At 40.2% G+C, this 24,703-nt stretch overlaps 1 protein-coding gene and 1 long non-coding RNA gene across 3 annotated transcripts in view; one reads left to right on the top strand and one right to left on the bottom strand.

Moving 5' to 3' along the window:
• LOC148190216 (uncharacterized) overlaps positions 1-24,703 on the top strand; it is a 64,204-nt gene that overhangs the window by 30,396 nt on the left and 9,105 nt on the right. The window lies entirely within an intron of this gene.
• mims2 (mitochondrial inner membrane scaffold 2) lies at positions 11,294-23,209 on the bottom strand. 2 transcript variants are annotated; one of them, XM_042511386.2, is made up of 4 exons: positions 22,746-23,209; positions 22,546-22,655; positions 14,882-15,081; positions 11,294-12,375 (listed from the first exon to the last, which is right to left on the bottom strand). In XM_042511386.2, the coding sequence occupies exons 1-4, from the start codon at positions 23,062-23,064 to the stop codon at positions 12,159-12,161; spliced, it is 846 nt and encodes a 281-aa protein (XP_042367320.1). In that variant the 5' UTR covers positions 23,065-23,209; the 3' UTR covers positions 11,294-12,158. The 2 variants fall into 2 exon arrangements, with proteins under 2 accessions (XP_042367320.1, XP_042367312.1); XM_042511378.2 differs by having other exon boundaries at positions 22,546-23,209.

Genomic DNA, 24,703 nt, shown 5'->3' with positions numbered 1-24,703 from the left:
TCTGCAAATACAGATATTTTTGAAAACAGATATTTTACCCTTTGTTTAAATAAATAATTGTTGTTTTACAAAATATCTTTGCCCAACCTGAAACACAAAAACGAATACAAACTCACCGGCGTTGGCTGTCTTAAACAATCTCTCCCTGCTGCAAAGTTTTTGTTTTTACACAGAATTTTGAAAAATTTGCACCTTAGAAACTGTTTTAGAAAATCTCTTTTTCAGTGACCAAAAACTCAGCTTGGTTTGGATGAGAGGCCAAAACATAGAAAGAAAAAAAAAAACAAACGTGTTTTTAAAAAATATCTGTATACATGTATAGACAGGGCCTTTGTGTGGGTTTTCCTTTCTCCCTACACAATATAGCACGACTAACATACTAATTTGAAAACACTAACCTACTCACCTACATTATATTCATAAGGTGCCAACAAATACAGCCGTTTCCTTATTGTGTTAGATTTCTGACACCACAAGTTATTATCCCTCAACGGGTGCAGCATGAAACACGGTAAAACTGTCTGCTATTGTCAGTGGGGGAAACCTTTCAGGAGCATTATGGATTGACGCAAGTGTCATAAATTCTGCCAAATAGCCTAATATCATAATATTAGAGGCAACGTCATATCTGAATATGAGAGGAATAATAGGTTTTCCTCCCTCTGTCTGCAGGTCTTGATGAAAACCTCATTTTATTGCCACAATCATAATGGAATTATCTCCAGGTGTGATGAGGGCATTTAATGAAATCATTACAAAGGATTACTTGCTCTTTTTCATGGGCTTATTAAAAGGGCCTTTGTGATGGGAGGCTGAGTAAGAGAGGCTGTGTTTTTCTCCCCCCCCCCTCCACTCTGAGTGATTGCGTGTTTGTCAGTCTGGCAGTCGCACCATTTGTGGCTGGCATAAAAGCCTGCAGGGAGCCACCAGATCTGATTGGGAATCTTAGGGAAAAGAAGAAGTAGAGAGAAAAAAAGAAAAGAAATACATTGGCTGCTGCAGTGTTGTATTGATGTGTTTGAACATAGGGCTCTCATTTTCATGCCCTCAAAGCACACATAAAAATGGTTTTTCAATAAACGCTACACTTTGATGCATAGTTTATCTGTTCAGGCTATAATAATGGAGTTTCTCTTTCTTCCTCCCTCCCTCTCTGCCTCTTCTCATCTCCTTCTTCCTTCTCCTTTTTTTATCTGTCCCACTTCCTCTTCCTCTCCATTTCTTCTTACCCCACGTTGTATTCGTCTACCTCCTCCAGCCACCTTTATTAACCATCGTGTGACTTCACCTCTCCCGAGTATTGAACTGTATTTAACCTACGCCTGTAAATCTTATTCCTACATTGCCAGGGGGAAGACATACACTGTGGATGTTAAGCTTAATGAGCAGCAAAGGCAAATCACAGTAGTATTGCCATCCATAATTCTCTTTGATTGAGTCTTGAATTGTAAAATCAATGTCTCTTTGCTCCCCCCGTCACTTGTAGTTAATATTTCTTTGTATGACAAAGCAACTTTGTTTCTTCCCTCATCAACCAGTGGTGGCCTGAGGATTTCCCATACATCAGCGTTTGATGGCAAATATACTGAATAAATTATTCATCTTTATTGTTGTTATTGGTATTGCTGTTATGTCAGTTTTTTCCAGATGGAAAAGTGGCATATCGCAAGTTTTTTTTTTTTTTTGTTTTTTTTTAAGATTATCTCATCTCACTTAAACTAAAACTGCTCATTTATTAGGGTTTCCACAGTCATGGAAAACCTGGAAAAGTCATAGAATTTTATAGTCACATTTTCCAGCCCTGAAAAAATCATGAAATGTAACATAATGGTAAATTTGTTTTCTGTAGCTGTCAACGTACCGTTGCTCTAATATGCGTCAGTATGCGACGATATTTTGTTTACATCACGTACGTTTGTCCATTTCCTCTCCACGTTCTGTTTCTCCCTTCATACTGTAATATCCCAGCTTACTGGAATTATGTTTGAAAAGAGTTTGAATCTGATATGTTTGAAAAACACCAAGCAAGGAACAAATATTATTGGTCCTTAAAAAGTCATGGAAAAGTTTAGAAATTTTGTCCATAAAAATTTGTGGAAACCCTGATTTAAGTGCAGTCGTGGGAGGTACTTGTACTTCATTAGTTCTCAAATTTGATGGTACTTTTTTAAAATGATGATTTTACAAACACACCGTGATCTTCATATAAAAAAGTGTTTGTTACAAACTACATTGTAGACCTTTAAATAAGTACCACCCACAACTACAACTGTAAAATGTTACTTACATATTGCAGGAGTTGCACGGGACATGAGTTTATATTGTGATTCGTTTGTTTCCATGTATTGTGTTTGTTGTTTCCATTGAAGACTACTTTGGAAAAAGTGTTTTCAGTAAAGCGTTTAAAGTCCTATCCTCTGGGATTTTTGTGTCATAATAATCCTTTGAGTTGCTGTGCTTTACATTTCTAACAAAAATTGAACCATAAACCATGGCCAAAATTATTTGAGTACAATTTTCAATGACATAAACTTGTACTCTTTTTTTCTGTGCAGTATGGTGACGGTGTCACGTTACTGGAAGTTTTATCTTTAAAAAAATACCTTGAATTTTACATTCAATACCTTTTTTTTTTGTACCGCAGGGAAAAATTGACATTGAGAAATTGGCATCTTTTTTTTTTGTTTTTTGTTTTTAGTTAAATGATAAATAAAATGAGGTGCTAATGGGACATTGATGTCTTTTTCCTTTCTTGATTAGTAGTGCAGAACAGCAGAATGACTTTAGTAAACATTAACAATAAAAAAAGAGCAAGAAAGTGCAGCTGGTATAGCTGTGTATCAGTACTGCAGAGAATGACAAAAATTATATTTCTTTACAACAGTGCAGTTTGGTATTGCTACTTTCAGAAAGTTATGGATCTAAATACTTCTTCCAGCACTACTTAAGTCAACAGCCCTTTTGACAATGACACGGAAAAACGTATCATTTAGTTTATCATCTTAAAGATGATAAACTAAATGATAAACCACTCACTGGCCCGTTTTGAACATCCCAGACAAAAAAAAAATCAGTTTTAATTATAGTTGTAAATTCCCATAAAACATGCAGTGTGTATATATATTTTTTTGAAATTTAAAGTAATTCAGTAGGCAGCTTAGTGGCAGAATCTTACTCACTTCTGCTGACACCGGGAGCTGAACGATGGTTACGTTCACAGCTGTTGTCAAGCTGTGATAAATAGCTCCGCCTAACTACTCAGGAATAATGCTTAAAACAGAAAATGAATCCAAGATGTGAATAAATGTATTAAACATTTGGGTTGTGCCTGGTCAGCACTGATTCCAGTAAGCTCAAGGAAGGAGGGAAAGCAAGGAGGGGGGAAAAAGAAAAGAAGAGCGTGCGAGTGGTATAGTGGCACAAAATCAAGCACTCAGCAGCTCCACAATACCCCATTAGTCTTCATTTTCAGCAGGACATGCAACAGGGCCCTTACGTCTTGAGGAACAAACTAAAATTTATTGGGCTGGCCAGTTCGGGCTAATTGAAAGAAATTGTCTGTCTGTTTGCTTTCCATTAGGTTTGCAGAGGGTGGAGGGTTGGGGTGGGGCGATGATCTGGGGCCTGAGCTTGTTGCCCTCTGCTCGACACCTCGGCCTGGTTTCCTGTTAATGGTTTGATCCATGAGCGCCCTCCACTGAGCAGACAGTCTGAGCTGTGGGAATCATTTAAGGAGGAATCGTTTAAGGAGGATTTATGAGATGCATTCATTATGAAGTGTGTACAGGCAAACAGGCTTCGATCGGTAATGGCAGCTCATTGGTGGTTTACGGCGCCGTCTCTGTACTTGCTGTAGTTCTGGTTCACTCTTCTCCCACAGTGCAAACATACTGATCATGATTGATCATCTCGGCACTGTGATTTTGAAATATTGTTTTAAATGCCACAAGGGGGACTCCGATAAATGGTGATTTGGGATCATAGCTGGTTTTACTGCAAGTCAGCGGTGTATTGCTTGTCATTTTTATAGTTTCCAAACAATTGGAGTCAATTGTGAACTTTTTTGTCTTGAAATCTGAAGGTCACTCTTTCAGTATCCATCAAGTCTTAGAGCAACACCACAACAGCAGCAGCGAGTTCAAATGATCTTTGCCCTCATCTCTCATCTATTGTTCCTCTGTCAGAGAAAAAGAGAATATGATAATATAGAAGATTAATTTAAGATTAAAAAAATATATATCTTGAAGATAAACACAACTTGGGTCTTAAAGGGACAGTACATACCAAAATCAAAACTACATATTTTCCTTTTATCTATAGTGCTATTAATCAGTCGGGATTGTTTTGGTGTGAGTTGCAGAGTGTTATAGATACCGGCCATCAAGATGTCTGCCTTCTGTCCAATATAATGGAACGAGATGGCACTCGGCTTGTGGTGCTCAAAGCGCCAAAAAAAATACATTTGAAACATTCAGAATTTCAGAAATCATGACCTGATTACTCAAGACAATCCACAGATCTTGTCGGGAGCAATGTCATGCAGGAACTATTGTCTCTCAACTGACCTACACCCGCCAACCATATCATCAGGCAGAAGGAAGCGTGAATCGGCTTATGGATGAGAGGCTTGTATTCGTGACGGTGCGAGCTGTAAACATTGTTTGTTATGGTGTCCTCCTCGGTTGAGCTTTAACATTTGCTATCTGATTAGTACAAGGTGAGGTAGCACTGATGCATATTTCCTTCTGAATGGTGATGTGGTTGGTGGGTGTAGTTTGGTAGAAAGAAAATAGTTCCTATAAGAAACTGCTCACAACAAGGTCTGTGGAATATTTAAGTAACTGGGTTATGATTTCTTGATAGAAACATTGCTGTTTTTTTTTTTTTTTTTTTTTTGGCTCTTGACTTCCACAAGTGCCATCTAGTTGCATAATAATGGAGAAATGACAGACGTCTGTATGACTGGTATCTCCAACACTCTGCAACTCACACCATGTTTAATAAATTAACACTTAAGGTGGAAAATGTGTTTTTGATTTTAGGGTCATCGCCATTTGATATGCTTTTGACCTTTGTTTCTCTCTGTTTTGATAACATTTTATTCACCAGCTTTACTTCTGAGATCTTCTAACCTAGTATTGCTACAATGGGGGCACTTCTGTTAGATCTTGCAGAGCTAATTTTCAAAAATGGACACTTTTGTTTTAGCATTCAAATAAGGGAATTAGATAATTAAACTAATCTGATAATTTCTTATCAGAGCTCACACTTTCTGCCCTTGTGGGCCTGGAAAGGACTAACAGGTTGTAAAAATACAGAGTATTTCTGCAATTCAGCACTAAATCGTCCCAAAAACATCATACTGTTAACTAATCCTATTATCGACCTAAGAAAAGTGCTTTTAGTGTGCTTTTTCATTCATATCTCCAGGTGATTTAAGAGGAAATGAGGGGGGTGGAAGAGCTTAACACCTTCCACCAGCATTACAGCACAATTCATGCTTATTAAAAGCATCATTGTTAACATGAGATTTTGGTGGAACAGGGGAAGATTATTTCCTGGCTTGTGACTGTGAACCCTATTTCTAAATCTCAATGTCACGCACTATGTAGAGTACATGTAGGAAGGAGACAGAATGAAGCAATGCACTGCAAAACATCTATTAAAGGTCAACCTGGATAAGAACAATTTAGAGGTAAACAAACCAAATATATGAGGAGTAGCACCTAAACTACCATTTCTAATGTAATGTTAAGGGATGGAAATCGACAACTGGTTCCAGCTGAGAACCGCTTCCAAATCATCTGATCCATCAGAATCGTGTGCCTCCGAGCTTTTCATTTCTTTTTATCAATGCTGGCATGTTTTTCTGGCAGTTGGGCTTTGCAAAATAATGATGTTGAACTTATGCATCTACTTTAGGCAACCTCTCGCTCACCTGGTGCGCCCCTATAGTCCTTTTCAGAGGTCTGGACTCATGAGTCTACACTGATGCATGCTAGAAGAAAGAATTATAGCAGAACTGATCCAAAGGCTTAGTTTCACAAAGAAGATAGCAACAGTGCTGATTATAATGTCTCTAAATGATAATTTCGAGTAAGGGTGGAAACACCAGCAATATACTGAAACATCCTTTATTCTCAGCTCTTTGCAGATGATGTGGTTCTGTTCGCTTCATCAATCTGTGACCTCCAGCATGCACTAGGGTGGTTTGCAGCCGAGTGTAAAGCTGTCAGGGTGAAAGTCAGTACACCTACTGTAAGTCTGAGGCCATGACTCCCTGCCGGAAAAAACTGTATTGTCCACTCTGTGTTTGGAAAGAGTTGCAGCCCCAAGTGAAGTTCAAGTACCCCAGGGTCTTGTTCATGTGTCTGAGTGTAAAATGAACCATAAGATGAACAGGCGGTTTGATGCGGCATCAGCAGTGATGCGGGCTTTGCACCAGACCGCCGTGGTGAAGAGGGAGCTGAGCTGGAAGGCCAAGCTCTGGATTTATGGGCTTTGTATAGTGACAGTAAAAGAATCAGATCAGCCGTGATGAGGTTCCTCCGTAGGGTGGCTGTACAATCAAACCCTGTACAGATTTGCTGAATATTGAAATTAGGTATAGAAAGCAAAGATGTTTTTAGCACCAGGCTGTAAACATGCATTTCTGTTGTAAAATTTGGCAGTTTAACATGGGTGTCTGTGGGGACTGACTCTGTTTTGGAGCCTCAAGTGGCCAGTTGATGAACTGCGGTGTTATGGACTTCGCTTCATTTTTCAGCCTCTGAGGTTGCCGCTTGTTTCGAACTGACCAGTAGATCTGTTAGTGACGGCAAATATGTAATAGTAAAAATTAGCACCATGCAGCTGCACTGTGCTCCGAGATAATCAAACAGTTGTGTTGACGCTGAAAACCTGTGTAGGCCTTTTTTCCACAGAGAAAACTGATGAGTAATCAACGAGCGAATCATTTAAGAACTGGACCAAAGAGCAGAATTAATAATGGCACTTGTATCAATAACGTCTTATCAATTCCCATCTCGGGTGATGTTAGAACATCATAATTGCACTCTCCCAATTCTGGATGAAAACATACAAAATCTGTAGATATAGTAGAGCTGGTTGTTTTTGTTTTGCCTGCGGTCTGGCATCCAATGCTGAGTTTGTTTCATGTTTATTGTGAGTAAATCTTCACTAGAAACTCTTTTGAGGAAACAAATCCTATTAGCCATTCAGCCAAAATCAATATTTTCTTGCCCAGTACATCTGTGTACTTTATAAAAACATTATTTCAAATCCACTGAAGGCAAAATGGAGGCCGCAGTTTGACTGAGAAAAGGAGCGTTAATTGGAGCGAGAAAGGATGGAGGCGTCGCAGCTCACTGCGTCTAGTGTTCTGAAGTGTTGCATCAACAAAGCGCAAACTGAATGACCCGGCCTGTTGGACAAGTGACAGGCATTCAGCTAAGTTACAGTAACAGTCAAAAACGTAATCCACGACTGCCAAAATCACTTTGACAATTTATGCCTTCTGTCTCTTCCTCCCTCCTCTTTTTGTCACAGGCTAGATAAACCCTCTGCCTCTCCGTCTCCAACCTCGCCTCCCTCTCTGCGCGATTATAATTGCTCACATTTAACAGCTGAGCTTCTGAATCCTGAGGAGCAATGAGAATGAGGACGAGGCGGCGTGCAAAAAAAAAAGAAAATGCACGTATCTCTGGTGGAAATTGACTGGCACTGGTGTTTAAAATAATAAGATGCAGCTGTTGATAGTAGCGACTGTCTCCAGGTTTACTTCCCCGTGGCCCCTGTGGCAGCAGAGGAGCCGTGATGAAGGCAGACAGCTGACAGGTGCTCCAGGATGATGCCGCCATCAGGTGCATCTGCTAAACTTAACTCGGAGACAGGAGAGGAGAGATAAGGAGAGGGAGGAAAAGAAAAAGATGCTTGAGCAAGAGTGAGTGAGTGGGGGGAGATGGGAAAGGAGTGGCCAAAAAATATGAGTAAAAGAGGGTTAAAGCAAAAAAAGATGGAGCATAGAGAGCATGCAAGAGAGCGGGAGAATAAGGGTGCAGACGGTGTGTATGATTGCCTTGAAACTTCATGCCAGCCCCTTCCTGTAAAAAAATTCACAGGATGTCTTTGAACCCGCGAGGTTGACGGAATAGGTGCCTCTCCGTCTAGACGCTGACACTCTGGAGGGCTAACAAGTTTACCGAGCAGGTCAGGAGATGGGGAGATGGTGGGGGAAAGGTAATAAGGGAAGATAATGAGCAGGTGCAGAAAATGATGGAGAGGAAATAGTAAGAAATAATAAGAATGAAGAAATTAAATGAAAGAGGGTGCGGGGGCGGCTTGTCAGGGAGTGTGTGTGTGCTTTTGCCATATGTTTATTATCACTGCATGCATCAGCACTTTGCAACTATTGTATGCACACTTGCCTTTCTAACTCTTGTGTCAGAGAGGCAGCCTGGGTCTGAATATATACAGCCTTAATGGATTCACTGCGTGTGCTGCTTCGACAGCGGTGACGCTGACGGTGTATCCAACTTTAATAAAAGGTGCAGCGGGCACAAGTCAGGAGCTGAGGCAGGGATTTGAACCCCCTTGAACCCCCCTCTCATGCTGGGGGAGGGGCCCTTCATCAAGCTCGAGGCCAATCCGATGAAGTGTTCACCCATATCACGACTCGGTTCTGGGCCGAGCAAAAGGTGACGGGGAGTGTGACCGAGGAGGTGATCTCCCCTCTCTTCCTTTTCTCAAGTGTCTGGCTTTCTCTTTCCACACACACACACTCCAATACGCAAATGCACAAAAGTGTGTGGAAGCAGAGGAGCCTGACAGAGCCCAGTGCATCGCAGGTAGCCCGACAGAGTGGCTGGGAGCGCTGTCACCAATTTGTTCCTAGCCATGGGGGACATGCAGGGGATGGAGAGGCGATGGCAGCTCCCTGTCCTCATCATGGCTAATGAGGCCCAGGCTTCTTCCTTTCCTCTTCCCTATGTGCGGATCTTTGTGTGTGTGTGTGTGTGTGTGTGTGTGCAAGATCACTTTGCATCACTTGGTGTCACAGTGCTGCCACAGCTCCTATTCCTGAAAAACGGGGGTTGATATCCGGCACAGACCACCATGCTCTCTTTTAGCTCTCTTCTATACATCTCTCCTGGCTGAATTATTTACCGGGCAGAGAAACACACACTCAAACAGAGAGAGAGACAGAGAGGGGAGATCAGGTCTTACTCAAGGTAGCTACCATTCAATATAGAGCAGATCTTAAGGGACACCAAACCAGCTGAGGTTTGCTTGCTGACCCTTCAAATCATCAAGGAAAGAGAGAGGAAGGACAGGAGGTAGAGATAGGAGAGATGTTGCATCATACCTGCTGTGATAAAATACAGCCAGGAAAAATGAATTTTTATGAGGACTAAAAGTCAGAGCATGATGACATATCCTCTTCAGACCATAAGGAACACCACCATGATGGTGTTTTTTTATTTTTATTTTTTTTATTCAGACCAGTGTTTTAACTTAAAGTATCATCCAGTTCTGTGACCATAAAATCTTTTAACTGTTTTATGTTGAGTAATCTCACAATATTTGTACTTTGACGTTGCTTTGTAGACACGGATCTGTCACATTGAACAACACTGAAGAAATTTGGGAAGCATTTTACTGCATCATATCTGTTGGACGTATAAGGACTGATGTTCTGTCTTGTGACATAATGCTGGTATCCATCTTGAAGACAATGAGAGTACAAAGACATTCAATCTTATGAGAGATGAGACCTCTGTGATGCGGTTGTATCAGAGGAGTGGAGGAAGAGCAGCTCTGTATTTGTAGTTCAGGAGCTCCCCAGTGTGGTAGGAAAGGAAAAGTGCAACTAGATGTTGCACCTCCTCATATAACAGGTCGAAAAGTAATGCTATGACATAATTATAAGCCCTTCTTTGCACCGTCTTTGCATTTATACAACAAAACAAATAACTGCAGCATCTTGCTGCTCCTGTGTGTGATTTTAGACAGCATGTCGGCATTGTGGAATAAAAGCGTCATGTCAAAAGAGGCATGATGGGCATAGGACCGCAGCGTCGGTCCTAGTGTGATATGAAATAGTTTCAGCAGCACTTTCTAAACAACAACAATGGCATTGCATGGCTATAACAATCATTTATTGTCTCTCTTATATGTTGGTGGATCTTGTCTTCTGCTTGGAGGGTAGTGAGCTCCTCAGTCTCAATGTTTTCTCAACATGCAGACATTTATGGCTGCTTTTCTTGCTCTTTAAATTAGCTGCTAACTGCTGTTTTTTAAATCTCCCATGGTGGGTAGCATGCATAACATTTCAACAACGTCACATCTGTCCTGTCCATGGTCCTGTCCTGCCAGCTGTCCGACTTACATAGATGCCATTTCGGTGCCGTGTCAGCTCAAAGGTGAGACAACTCTGTCCCCCATTAGGCGATTGCACCTTATATACAGAACAGCAGACGGAGTAATGATGCAATACTTCTGCCTTGAACAGGCAGTGTAAACGGGGCTATACTTAAAACCTCTGAAAGCCTCTACTGTGAGAGTTCACTGGTCCCCAGCCTGGGGGTCCTAACACACACAAACACAAAAAGGGTCTATATATTGCTACATGTAGCAAAGGGGCCAAGGCTGGAATCGACCCTGCTGTCACTGCCAGGCCTGTTTCTCAGCATTTCTTTTATTTCTGTGAAGAAAACTAAAAGCAAATTTTTCTAAAGTTTAGATTATTATTCAAGATATAAACTTCTTTAAAAAATTCTAACTCTAAGGGCACGGCAAAGACCTGAACACAAGCTATATTTGGAGCCCTCATTTTAATTAACAGCCTTGTCCTGCATTATAAAAGTACACGGTTAAAACAACCAAACAGCTAAAATAACGATATGGCAGGAATGTGTCAAGGACAAGACAACACTGAAGAAGCCTATTAAGTATGTATGATTGAAAAAAACAACAACAACGTAATACAGACAGAAAACTGGATAAAAAGTTCTTAAAAATACCAGGAAAATATTAAATAGGTAACAGTCTATTTGAAATTTATCCAAATCGCTTGTTTCACACAAACTTCCTGCAGTAATTGTGGTGACTCTTTAGGCTAATTGCTCAGTTTATCAGTTATTCTTTACTGTTATTTTTTATTTATATGATATACCCATAAAAAATGTCACTTATTTAAGGGTGGTTAGTTAACTCAATGATGGATTAATGTGTCTTAAGGAAAAAGGTTGGGGACCACTGTGTGTGATGGTGTTTTATAACAAAAACACAAATGTAAAACAGAAATTTCCTTTTTAATAGTTAAATACAGCCCACTAAATCAGAAAAAACCCTCACAATCCAACATTCTTCATCCAATGCTCGCAATAAACTACTATCAGCTTCACTCGAGGATTAATGTACTTGACATTACTGCTTGGGCAGTGGCATTTGCAATATTAAAGAACAACAGGGAGAGAGGAGAGAGGAAAAAAAGGTAGAGGAACAGCAAAAGGATGTGAGGGGAAGAAAATGAATGCCAGGAGAGGTGTTGAGGAGAAAAAATAGCAGGGAAGCAAAACAACAGCAGAATATGAAAACAATGTGGGAGAGAAAGGAGAGGAAAGGATAGAGAGAGGAGCGAGGTAGGAGACAGAGAACCTGAATTATTCTGCTGATTCATATAACACCAGAACATGACCTAGTCAGCTAACAGGGAGCAGTGGAGGAGAGATCAGCTTTTTCCACTTATCCCCACAGGGGACCTTCACAGCATTAATAGACAAACCTGCCCACTGAAAGAGCTTAAAATACCTGATCATACCTCTGATTGTAAATAAATATTTGAGCTTTTTCAACCTTTGTTTCTGCTTTTTGGAATGCACACACATTAAGTCTCCAAACACTGGTGTTTTTCAGAGAGCCATTACTCTTCAGACGTTTTAATCGTACAGTAACACAACTGAATACTTTGACTCTACTGCAGCTGGAACTAATGAACGCAATGTTTCACCTGAATTCACAATGACAACTCAGAAACAATGAGGCATTTCTAGACGAAGGCAAATGAGTAAGGACATGTACAGGCATTTTTAATTATGGCTATTAACAGTCAGGGTGTTTGTTGCTTGATGAGGTGGCAGAGGAGCAGAGGAGGGTCATCAGGGTGCAGGTGTAGGCGGTTTAAAAAGACCAGTCTTTCTGAAGTAGCGCACGATGAGAGGCACGGACACCAGAGTGATGCTTATGCGCACTGGAGCAAAGAGCTTGTGGATGGCGTAGGCCAAGACGAACGTGCTTGTCCCTGCTGCCATTTTTGACCGAACAACTGCTTCGCTGAAGCCCACTTTGCACAGCACAGCTGCCATATCGATCCCACTGGGGAGATGGATGACACAGAAAACTAGTTAGAAATACATAGAATTCATGTTAGGCAATCACTCAAGCATTTTCTTCTTAGATTTTTCTTTGTTTTAAATGATTGGTAACAGTCCTCTATGCACGCACGCAGACGCTTCAGGATATGCCCTCCTCAATGTGTATGTTTGTGTGTGTGTGTGTGTGTGTGTTATATTCACGTCAACTTTACCCCTTAATTACAAAAGAAAAATCAATATGATAAAATAAAGTTAGAACAATTAAATATACAATACAAGACATTTAACAAAGTTAATTTTAAAAATTAATTTAAAATACACTCAACAAAAAAAGCATTTAAAAAAGTAATGCATAAAAATCTTGCATATTGAGAATATAAACATAATGATAATAATAATAATAAATAATTTGTTGTAATTAATTATTATTAATTAGATTTTCTTTTTAAATCTGCATTCAAAACAATTTCAAAATTTTGAAAAAAATTTAGAAAAAGTTCCATATTGAGAATAAACACACAATAATAATTATAATAATAATAGACATTGGACATTTTCAGCTATATAAACCCACCTTGCACTCATGCAACTCATCAACAACAATGTAAATCTCTAGGGGCCATTATATGTGTTACTATGATCCACAAACCCAAAGCAAACATTTACACAAAACATCTGAGGAAAACATTTATACTTGCGGGTGCTTTAGATCCTAAAAAAAAAAAAATCCTTGCCACCTCATACTGCAACAACTTCTTTTTGCTACCTCCAAACCTTTGCTACTGGCTGGTTGCATCCTCGAGGATTTCAGCAAATTAAATACAAAGTAAACAACCTCTTCCAGTTTTGCTTGAGTGGTTGCACATGCAGTTCAACCTGTATCTCCACCAGAGGGAGTTGTGTTCAATACAGACAGGTGTATAATTGTATATTTTGTAGCCTTTTGTGCCATTTACAAATGATGCCTCTGGCATAAGAGGCCCCCCTGTCTAAGAGTGTGTGAAACCACCCAAATAAGACGGTTTTGTAGAGTCGTGGCTATTTCAGCTGGGCTATTTTTAGAAATAAATATGTAAAGAATGTGCTAACATTAGGCTTAGAGCTGCTTCAATCAATATAGCATCTCTCTCTCTTTCTCACACACACACACACACACACACACACACACACACACACACATTAACAGCTCTGTTGCACTCAGAAACTTCAGTCAGCTAAATATAAGGATCCATCTGCACCCTGGCAACTGTTTACCCAGCACACAGCACTGCATTAGCAGGCCACATGCCTGGTCTCTGTGGCCTCACAGTGATAATGCTCAGTGGTTGTTACAGTCAGTTTTTTTCGGATCAAGGGTCATTATCAGCTATGCGAGGAAATGTCTGAGCTGTCAGATAATCCCTGCCAAGTCTCTGTGGTATTCAAGCCCCTGGTATGTGGCCACACAGACAGACAATGGCCTGAAAACTGTCTGGACTTATATTTTGGCAAGAACTAAGGTTTTAGTGTTTGGCTTTCACTGTCTGTCACCATCAATAGAAGAATACCAATTTTATAAGATAGATGAATGAAGTGTCAAAGATTTTTAATTCTGCATGTGTTGTTGTAAAATTACATGTCTAAAAGAAATGCTTGCAAGATGAGAAAATGAACTCATGTTTTATTCAGCAAGATTTTAGGGTCTGACTCAGCCAGTAGTAGCATTTCAATAACAGCAGGGCTGGAATAATGTGGCCGACTGAGTGGACATTCTCAAGAGCCCGCATTTTGCTTTCTCTCATATAACAGGTCCCATTTTCTGCCAATTTGCACCAGACATTTTGCATTCCTCTGTGTAAAAGCAGCCCACGGGTCAGTAATTTCCTGTGCACATCTTTTAGGTTTATATGAAATGTTACACTCTGATGCTCTCACACTGCTAGATAATATTAGTAAGAGATGTTTGGTAATTTCCAGTTATTTTGTATTGTGTTGTAGTCTTGCATTTTGACACGCTTGTAGTTTCCTTTCCCTTAAGCCTGCTTTTCAGTCAGTGATTTCTTATATTTTCATAATATTTAGGGAGTTTTTCAGAACATGTTACCTTAAGCTTTAGGCTGTACACAGTCAGTGTGGAATTTGGCTTGTTGTAAACAGAGGGATCTTCTCTTTAGCAGACATGTTTCCTGATGGTTTATGTTACTGTTCATGGTACACTAAAAATATGCTTTGTTCCTTCAACTCTGGATTTGGTTGTTAATGTATTAACAGGCTAACTAGCATCTTTCAGTTTGCCTTCTTGAATGACGATTGGTGCCGTACGTGCTAGTTGGCTGTTGCTTTTAGTCTTGGCAACTTTTCAACAGGGACACAGGCAACGTGAGGCGACACAGCATGGGGCTGTCATTGCTACTAGTTCTCTGATGTCGGTTTGGTGCATCTGGGCTTAAAAAATGCTGATAGGACCTACGATATGTTGGCACTGGTCCCCCACCTGTATAAAACGCAATAATTTGATGGTTAGTCACCTGGATATAAGGAGGTAGAACATTCCCAGGGACATGAGGGAGATCCCGATGTGAAAGCAAACTCCCACCGCTCCATACTCTTTAAAGACTTTCTTCAGCTGCTGCGTCTTGTTTGGTTTTCCTTCCTCTGGCTCCGGCTCCCCCGGGGCCTTCGCTGTAGATGAGGAGGCAGCGGAGGCCTCTTTTGAATGTTGCTCATCCTGGACAACAAGAGAGAGAGAGAGAGAGCAGAATTGGTGGGAGCGATCAGGACAAAATGAAAGTGGAGGATGAATTGAGAATCAATCCATGGTTCTGTAGGAAGCACCAGAACAGAACGTGTCTGAAAGAAGACATCCTGACAAAGACGGAGACAAGATATGAATCGTGAAGAGGAGGTGGATTAAAACTGTGGGGACAGTTTCCACTTGGCATACAAAATTGTGAAACTTTTCATTTTAGTATTCCAAGAGCTCCCTCAAACTACAAAACTGACAAGACGGAGTCTTTCACTTCTGGTTGAGCTGATATCACGGTTCTTGAATTTTTTTTTTTTTAATTTTAACACACGAGGCAGAAAAGCTCAACCAACCAATCAGTTATTTTCTTTAATATCTACTTGACATGAGTTGACAGTGTTTGTTTGTGGGTATGATTGGTGACACAAAGGCCTGAAATTCATCTATTACTCTTGACTTGACTAAAAGTGGAAATAGTTTTTTGTTTTAACTCATCATTATGAAGTAAATGTTGACTGCACAATGTCATGGCAATAATACAAGAAACCTTTTGGGTTTAGATTAGTTCTCTATAAGCCCTGTTTCAAGATTCAGTTCTGTCTGACAACGGGCACAATCTCCCAGGAAAATGAAGGCTTGATTAACAGCAAGTGGAAAAGTGTCAGCCATTGCATAGTTAAAACAGGAGGATAGCATTTTTGTTTTCCTCCGTAATCACCAGTTATATAAGAGTTCTTTGCTGTTACTAACTCCAGTGGCAGAAACGGCAGATGGTGGAATAACCGAGGTAACTGGAGAAGTGGTAGTTGCTAGGCTCTGAGGACAACAGACAGCGATCCTGTTGTCTTTGCAACAGCGGCGCTGACAGTTAAACGGTCAAAAAGCTGTTCGTTTCTACTTTAATACCATTTACAGGCGCAGTAAGTATGGAAAAATCCAAATCACCCTTTGACCTTAAATGTCAACAATACTGCTATTTGCCTTTGCTTTATCGTACAGAGCCACCCTGCGTGCTAAATGCATTTCAAAACAAATACCACAACTGCAGCATGTTTATCTTAAAACAGGTCCAGAATTTCCATTTCCTGATGCCCCGCAGAGTCACTAAACAAAGATGCATATTGAAGACTTTTTGTTCAAACTGACCTTTGACAAACATCCTTTTTTTATTTTTAGGTCGGAAACAGAAATGCATGCATCATCAAAATATTGAAGAAACTCTGTGTGCTAGGAATTTGTGCATCATCTAGGTCAAAGTTTAGGTCACACAAATAGGTCAAACAAAGCCTGGACCTTTACATACTTCCTTTGTTCATCTTGCACCTGAGTCAGCTGATTAAACACTGACTGCTGCTGTGTGGTTTAGGTAATTCACATTGTCACTAACCCTTTCTTTCTCACACACACACACACACACACACACACACACAAAGTCATTCACTCTCTCTTACACACACACACACAAACACAAAGAGCCTCTCATAAGTGTATAAACACACACATTACTCTGTGTTTGTGACTTCCAGACACATGAACAAGCACCAGACACTATCTGGCTGTCTGGCATGTAGCAGGGAGCAGGCAGGTCACTCCAGTGTGTGCTGGCTATGAAACGGTGTAGTGAACTAAAACACACCCAAAAAAAAAAAGAAAACAGACTGTAATGGAGCATTGATGGTGTAGACGTGACTCACGGAGCAGCTTAAGAAGCAGGAACTCATAGAAAGAGAGAAAGCGTGCGGTTTGTTGACACTACAGCATGTAAATAAAATAAAATCCTCCCACCTGTATCATATAGGGGCTCACAAAGTGTTAAAATAAAGTAAAGATGCAAGGCTTTACAATTTGATAAAAGGGGAAACTCACTTTAAGTACAGAATGTTTTTAGTACTGAGTTGAATAACAATGTTTGTGATCATTTGGCCTAAAACTGTTGTCATGTGTGCAAAACTTTCATCACATCCCTTCCTCAAAATGTAATTATAATGTTGATTTGTTTCTGTTGATTTCTCGGGCACTTATTAAATCAGTGTCCTGACACTGTGTGTGATAAAAACTGTGTGAAACTGCAAACTACTTTTTAAGGCAATACAATGTACTCCTTTTGGCAGCATATTGATAAAAAAACACCTCTTTATCTCTTCAAACTTCATTTATATATTAGTTATATTTAGCTTTGACCAGAGCCCTAATTGCAACATAAACCACAGACCAGCTTGACTTTTAAAAGTGACTTATTAAATGCTATACCTTATTTTAGAAGTTACTGGGTATAAGGGACACTGTAAAACTAAGGGACATTAGTGTAAATAGGGTTGTAATTCAAGATGGGAATCAAGAACCAGTTCAAGTTGAGAACAGGTTGCCTCTGAGCTTATCAGTTCCTGTTATTGATGCCAGTATGCTTTTCTGACAGTTGTGCATTGCAAAACAACACCGTCAAACTCACGTGTCTACACTGCTGGAAGCTTTCCATCAGGAATTAAAATGGAGAGAAAAAACAGTCCAAAATGTAGCTTCATTTCACAAAGACAGATTACAACAGTGCTGCTAGAAATGTCTGTAAAATGATTACTCAAATTAGGGTAGAAACACCAGCAATATACGGAAACATCTTCCTACACAACATGGGCTTAAATTCCAACTATGCCATTTATTTGACACATTTCCGAGGATTCCCAACCAGGCGGCATGTCCGTCACCGAGGGTAAATATCCCGATGTAATAACATTAGTGCCAGAATCACACAGAAATGCAGCATTCCTAAACATTTCAACCCACAGAGAGCTGCCCAATAGTAGCCCTGTGTTAAAATAAAATTATGACTTCAATTAGGAAATATCTGACAAAAGTATGAGTAAACAAGACCAAATATGTGACCAAACATTCATTTTTTTAATACCAGTGCTTCGGACACAAAGTTAGGCTGCTGTCATAATGCAGTTACAGCTAAATATATTTTATTGAGCCGTTTCAGGTTAATCAGAGGTTTTGATTGTGATTGAGGATACTGGAGGAAAAATAATTTCAGCTTTACTGTCTACTGTTTTTGTCTTTTTGATGATGACGGTTGTTAAACTGAAATTGAAACAGTAAAAAGTGCAGCTGTTAGGAGGACACTGTGTCCGGTGGTTCCAGCTGAAGTCGAGTTATTCAAATATATATTCATATCGAGAGGAAACACAGTGCTCCCCTGAGTAAACAGGAAGTAGCTTGAGCCTGTATGTAATCAATCTGTTATTAGACATAATATTGACTTTGCGCCTACAAAGCTGAGGCAACTTGGTAATAACAAAGAATACTGCAGTGGCCTCTTTAACTGCCAATTTCTTATTATAGTAGACTTTCAAGTCAAGGTCAACTTAAAGTGATGAGGACAAAATGTAGGCTGATGGAAAATGTGTGCCTGAGCATGATGCTCCTGATAATTATGCAGAAATGTGCAGATGAAAGAATACAGAAACAACTATGGTGATTATATGCATTAAAAAAGTAACTTTATATCCTAAGAAATTAAAATAGGGCACATTACACACATGTAATTTAAATATACAATATAAAGGATATGATATGTTGCATATGTAAAACTCTAAATTTTGGACTGAAGGGCTAAAGCACTGTATTGAAATTTGCAGTTACATAGCTAAAATATGTGTTAAAGTGAATTTTTACTGCACAGTTGTTCTCCATTCAGAACTTATTACGGTGATTTGAAGTTATTATTATCTTGATTTATAATTTTGACGTGTTCAACTGCAAGTTCAAACTTGCTGAGTGCTGCAAGGCCTTCAGTGACATTTACACAGGGTTCCCACGGTCATTAAATTCCTGGAGAAGTTATGAAATTAGAAAAACTGTTTTCAAGGCATGGGAATGGTTTGGAAATAACGATGTTTTGGAAAAGTTTTAAATACACTGTTTTAGCTATTTTTTAAAATATGTTTATAAAATTCCCAAAACATTTCTAACATTATGCAAAAAAACATTCCTTGTTAAAATCTAGAGCTGTGCAACAACTGGAACATTACTGGAATCAAATCTGTCAGTAGATACACGTAGACCAGACCAGCATCACATCGTTGCCAACTTCGCACCCCCTTTTGTGAGAAAGAGACATGCTGTCAAATCAGGAAAGTAACAGGAAAATGCTTCAAAGCTGTTGTGTAGCGGGTTAACAAAGGCTTGAGATTTGAGTCACATAAGATACATGGATATTTACTGTCAGAGATACATGATGCTGTTACCAGTAATGGATAGCTAATGTTTGCTTGCGTGTGAGGCCTCTGCAGTACAGTCATGACATGACGGCAATCAACATAAATTTATCAGGGTATAGTGTATGCTCTGCTCAGGTTCAGGCAGATCGCAAAACAATAAGTAGACATATCTATGTGACATAAGTTTAACAAGAAAATGGATACAAACCAAGCATTGACAACAGCGGGATCTTTGGTTCTAGTCTGATCTATTGGCTTAAGAAGCCAGTTGGTGGGTGAAATGTCTAATGATTGACTGAAGTTAGGAGGTGCTGACTGTTTACTAATCTGTAAATACAGCTTGTATTAATGGCTGTTTTACTGGCGAGGCTTACTCCTTTTAAAACCCCTAAATAAACTCATAGAAACAGGGTAAAATATTATGGAAAAGCCATGATAACATTCTAAATTCGTTGGTTAAAATGTGTGATAAACCTGTGTAGAGTTAACTATGTGGTCGTTAGACAGAAATTGGGCTGTTTCTAGAAGTTGGCCACTGTGAAAGGCAGACTTAGCTACTATCCATTCACTCCCATTTACCCTAACATACAATTACTTTCATTCATATCCCTGCATGCTTGTTTTGCTGCGCTGACTTTCTGCTTCAGACTGTCTTTCTTTGTAAGCCTGAGTCAGACAATTAATCACGAGGACGGTAACAACGAAGAAGAGAGCAGGAGAAAAACACGCTGATCTTTTCTCTTCCCTGCAATCTGTCGTGCTAAATTTTGTTCCAAGCCCTCCTGGGTGAAGTCTCGGTGACGTATTCAGTGGCATGCCAACAATGGACAATAGAAAGGCCAGAGTGGGCGAGGGAGCAGGCCTTTTGCCTTTCAGAGGCAAGTCAGGCCGAACTCAAAAGTAAAGGCAGGCAGCAGCGTGGAAGGGTCATGTGAGTGAACGGCCGAGGGGAGTTGTGACTGGGAGGGTGTATAGGAGGGGAACAGTGGTACTGCTGTGTCTGATAACAGCTTTTCAGAGGCAGGAAAACACATGCAAAGTCACAGTGGCACACAAACACAGACTGAGTGGGAGGGGAATGTTAAAGTGGTTTATCCTGCCTGTCAGGGGCTCAAGCACAAGCTAAAAAAGTGACAGGTCTTGAAAAGAAAAGAAAGTCAAATTGAACAAGAAAAAGTTGTATAAGTTGTATTTTGTGACCTCACAAGGAGCTGCATGAAATCTGATAAATTGTTGTGTTTATCGTAGCTGAAGACTACAACACTGAAAATGAAAATCTTGGGGGGCAGAGTTAGAAAGAAGTGAGCTCAGTTTTCAGACCTCTGGAGCCTGCTGCTCATGTCTGCTTGAGGCTAAAGGCTTGAGGCTACAATAGATACTACCAGTAGTAGGGGCGTCCCGATCAAGTTTTTTTGCCTCTGATCCCAATCCAAGTAATGTCATGTGGAGTATCTGCTGATACCAAAACCCATTCTGATACTTATATTTTTCTAGATACTACAGTTGCACAGTGCACAAAAGTAAATTAATGATATTAAAATCAATCCAATGTATATGCTACGTACATATATATATATATATATATATATATATATATATATATATATATATATATATATATAAACTATCTATTTGTAGTGGCAGATGTAGCAGATGTTTTGACTGTGGTGGACACATGTGTGGGAAGTCATAAGTTTTAAGTCATAAAAAGTAGGAAGTTCAATAATGTTGTTTTTTGTTTTACAACAAACAAACAACAAAAACTTGCTCCTTGCTGCTGTCTCAGGGAATTTTTTTTTTGCCGCTGCTCGCTTACACTGTCATGCAGCCTACCGTGTACCTTGGTGAAAGTTTTACATCCCACCCAAGCCTATTTTGTACAGAGATTTACAGTGCTCAGATGATGCAACCAGTTATTTTTTCTAGATTTTCCTTTGACACCATCATCAGATTAAAATTTGTAAACTTTGTTTTGTAATCTCATCCCTTCAAAGCTGATTCCATCGGCCTCATCTGTACTATGTGCTAATTGGCAAATGCATGCTAATGGTGACAGTGAACATGGCAAACATCAGACCTGATAAACATCAGCTTGCATGTTTGTAATGTAACTGTAAGCATGTTAGCATGCTGGTGTTAGCATTTATTTCGAGGCAACACTATGCCTAATTACAGCCTCTCTGAGCTGCTGATATGGTTTTTGAGCATTGATTCCAAACTAGTCCAGTAATGGGGTCCAGAGGTCCCCCTAGTCATTAGTTCAAGGTCCCTACATTGTAAATGACCATATATTCAATTTTTAACACAAATTGTAAACAACACTTTAGACTTAAAGCACAAAGAGATAAACAGAAATGGCATTTCATAATAGAAGCTCTGTGCTGGAAATTCACTGTACTTCGAAAACAATGTGTTTTTTTCAAAACTTGACACATTAATGAATTACTATCAGTCCATTCAGAATGGACAAGAGACCCACTTTTGGACCGCAACCCACCAGTTGGGAACCACTGCTTTCCACTCTTAATTTTGTAATTATCTAAAGAAATAATTATGTAATTAAGAGAAAGCATTAAAGTCAAATCGTGCAATGAGACTGAGGAGTAAACCAGTATTACAGTGATTGTTATGCAGTAAGAACTGTTCATTGCAGGTCAAGATCCCCCACATTTTTATCTACAGCTCTTTCTCATTACAGGTGCTGACTCACCACTTAAAGGGAACACGCTAAAGTGCTCATGTAATTTCCATCGTGCTCAAAATAAATGGACAGAGTGACTCACTCTTATGACTCTATGAAGGAGGATGACTTTCCCAACCAGTTTGAGCTGTCAGGTCTCTGTGAGCAGGTTAAACCGTGACTCAGCATGTGCTCTCTCAGCGGCGAAAACACTTTTCCTACTTCACATTCAAGTTGTGAAGACAGATCAATTATGCATGGACGACTGTGGATTCCCTGCAAATGTAGACAACCCACACAGCTGAGCGCGTCATGCAGTGTTGTATAACAAGCCTGCCTGCTTTCATGATGAGGCCCGGGCAGGCAGTCAGGCAGCTTTTTTCATATTTTATGATTTTTGAGGTTGAACCCTGGAACCACCGGGTCTAGGACGCATATGTGGGCTTCCCCCACTAGTTGAACACTGTATGGACACAGGCTGGGACCTGCGCGCTCTTATTAACCCCTCAATGGGTTAGATAAACACTTGAGCTGAATAGTTTAAATTACCCTTTTGTTGTTAGCTGTCTGCTCCTCGCCGGCGTCGCTCTTCTTCGTGGATAAGGCTCTGGTCTGCATTGTCCCTGTCGAGCAGAGTCGGCTGGAAACCCCCCAGTCACCTGTAAACAAACCATTACTAACCAGCTCTCCTCTGCTGCCGTGGCGCCTGTTTGCATGCACTAGCGGCTGCGTGATAATATCTACATTACCGCCTTCACTTTGCACGCGCTTGGAGAGATTCACAGCTATCGTAGCCACCCGGTCTAAGTGTCCCCACTCAAAAGCACGCGACGAGTCCAGCCTCTGGACGGGTTGTGGGTCCGGTTGTTGTTTCCCTAGCTGCGCAGGAGTTGCATCGAAACCCCCGACGTTTACACAAAAACACCGGTATTGCTGAAACGTGTTACCCTTGCGTAATGTCAAAGTGACGTCCCTCAGTCTGTTTGCTTTGACTTGCACGAGGAACGAGCACTTGAAAGCCTGATCCAGAGCCGCTGCAGACAGCCTCCCCGTGCGGCACAAAAACATTGTCGACGACCGCCCCGAAACGAGCTCAGTGTCACCGAACAAATCAAATAAAGCGAGTTAATCGTTCCGAACAACTAATTAGCGCTGTAAGTAGCTGTAAACATGCTGCCCTGCGCCCTGCTGCCTCCCTCCGGTCCTCTTGTTGACCGATTATCACCGACAGCCAATGAGAGCTGACGCGCAATCGCAGATAGTAAAGCTTAGCGCGGAGGGAGGGGGTATTTAAAGGTGTAACCGTGTTTAGTCTTACAATTGAGTTATATCATGAAGCCTCTCTGGAGTATATGTAACTAAGTCATGCTGCTTTGTTTCATGTAGGCTTTTAATTATGCTGGTACTTTACTCTGCAGGTTGAGGCAGTTGTCTCACAAGTTAAAATGGAGAGGTCAGTATAAATGGGATCTGTTTGTTATATTTTACCATGATTTTTTATTTATATTATTTAAGATTAGGTAGAGAAGGGCCAGGTTGAGTCTTGGATATTGCTCCAGGTTCTGGTTGGGCTGATCCAAGCTCCACAATCAGCTTATTCTCGCCAGTTACATTCAGACCTGCTGCTTTTAACATAAAACAACTGAGGGAGGAAGAGGGCAGAGCAAGGCACAAAACAACATCAAAAGTTGAACAAACAAAAGGAAACCATTTCAATAAACACAATCAAGACATGAAAAGTCCTTCAAAAGGAAGAAATGTCCGAGTATGAGCTTGTTAAAAGTAAAACAAAAGACACAATTACACATTGGCTTATACGTATGATAAGCAATATAAAATGTCATAGTTTTCATTGTTGACCCTTATCTGTGTTTTTAGATGTTGTATGTTTTGGGGAGATAAAGCAAAGATATCAAATTCATTTTTAACTGTTGTAATGATGTTTCCTTTTTTCTTTTTTTTTTTTGGCATTTTAGCCTTTATTAGATAGGACAGATCAAAAGCGTGAAAGGGGGAGAGAGAGGGGGAGCAGCAAAGGACCACGAGCGGGAGGTGAACCCGAAGCCGCCGCGGCGAGGATACTGTCTTCATTCATGGGGCATAAGCTTTATCCACTCAGTCACCGGACACCCCTATCATAATGTTTAAAACACAAGTCCACACCTCACATGACAAAAAATCAAATGAGGTAATGTTTTTACCAGTCATGATGGCTCTTATTGGTATCTTGGAAGACTGTGTGTGTGTGTGTGTGTGTGTGTGTGTGTGTGTGTGTGTGTGTGTGTGTGTGTGAGATAATGGGAAATGGGATAATGGGAAACTTTGGTCATGGAGACACCAATTACACAGGAAACTACCACAGAAAACATTTGTATCTTTAACATTTTACTTTGCAAGGTGTTTTTAATGCTCCGGGGATGACGTTTATTTGTAGGTCAAAACGGAGGTTAGCGTCACCCTGGTTCCTTCGACAAAAAGCCAATGGGATTTTTCCATCGGATTTAACATTATTGCAGAAAAAAAGCTCTGTGTTAAAGAAGTGTTTATGATGCCCTCAAGTTTTGTTAATCAAGATAATCTTCACAAATGAACACCAGTTTTGTGATTTTTTTGAAACATAAATACAGTCGTAAAGAGGCTGTAAACAAACTACACCACCGTCGCATGACTTCAACGTTGCCACAACAACGAGGCTGTAAAGCTGTGT

This window comes from Plectropomus leopardus, chromosome 2 (assembly GCF_026936395.1).
Source record: "Plectropomus leopardus strain MGB_pleo_1.0 chromosome 2, ASM2693639v1, whole genome shotgun sequence".
NCBI classification, from domain to species: domain Eukaryota; kingdom Metazoa; phylum Chordata; class Actinopteri; order Perciformes; family Serranidae; genus Plectropomus; species Plectropomus leopardus.
Note: the sequence above shows the minus strand (reverse complement) of the source record. Positions and strands in the feature narration are given on the sequence as shown.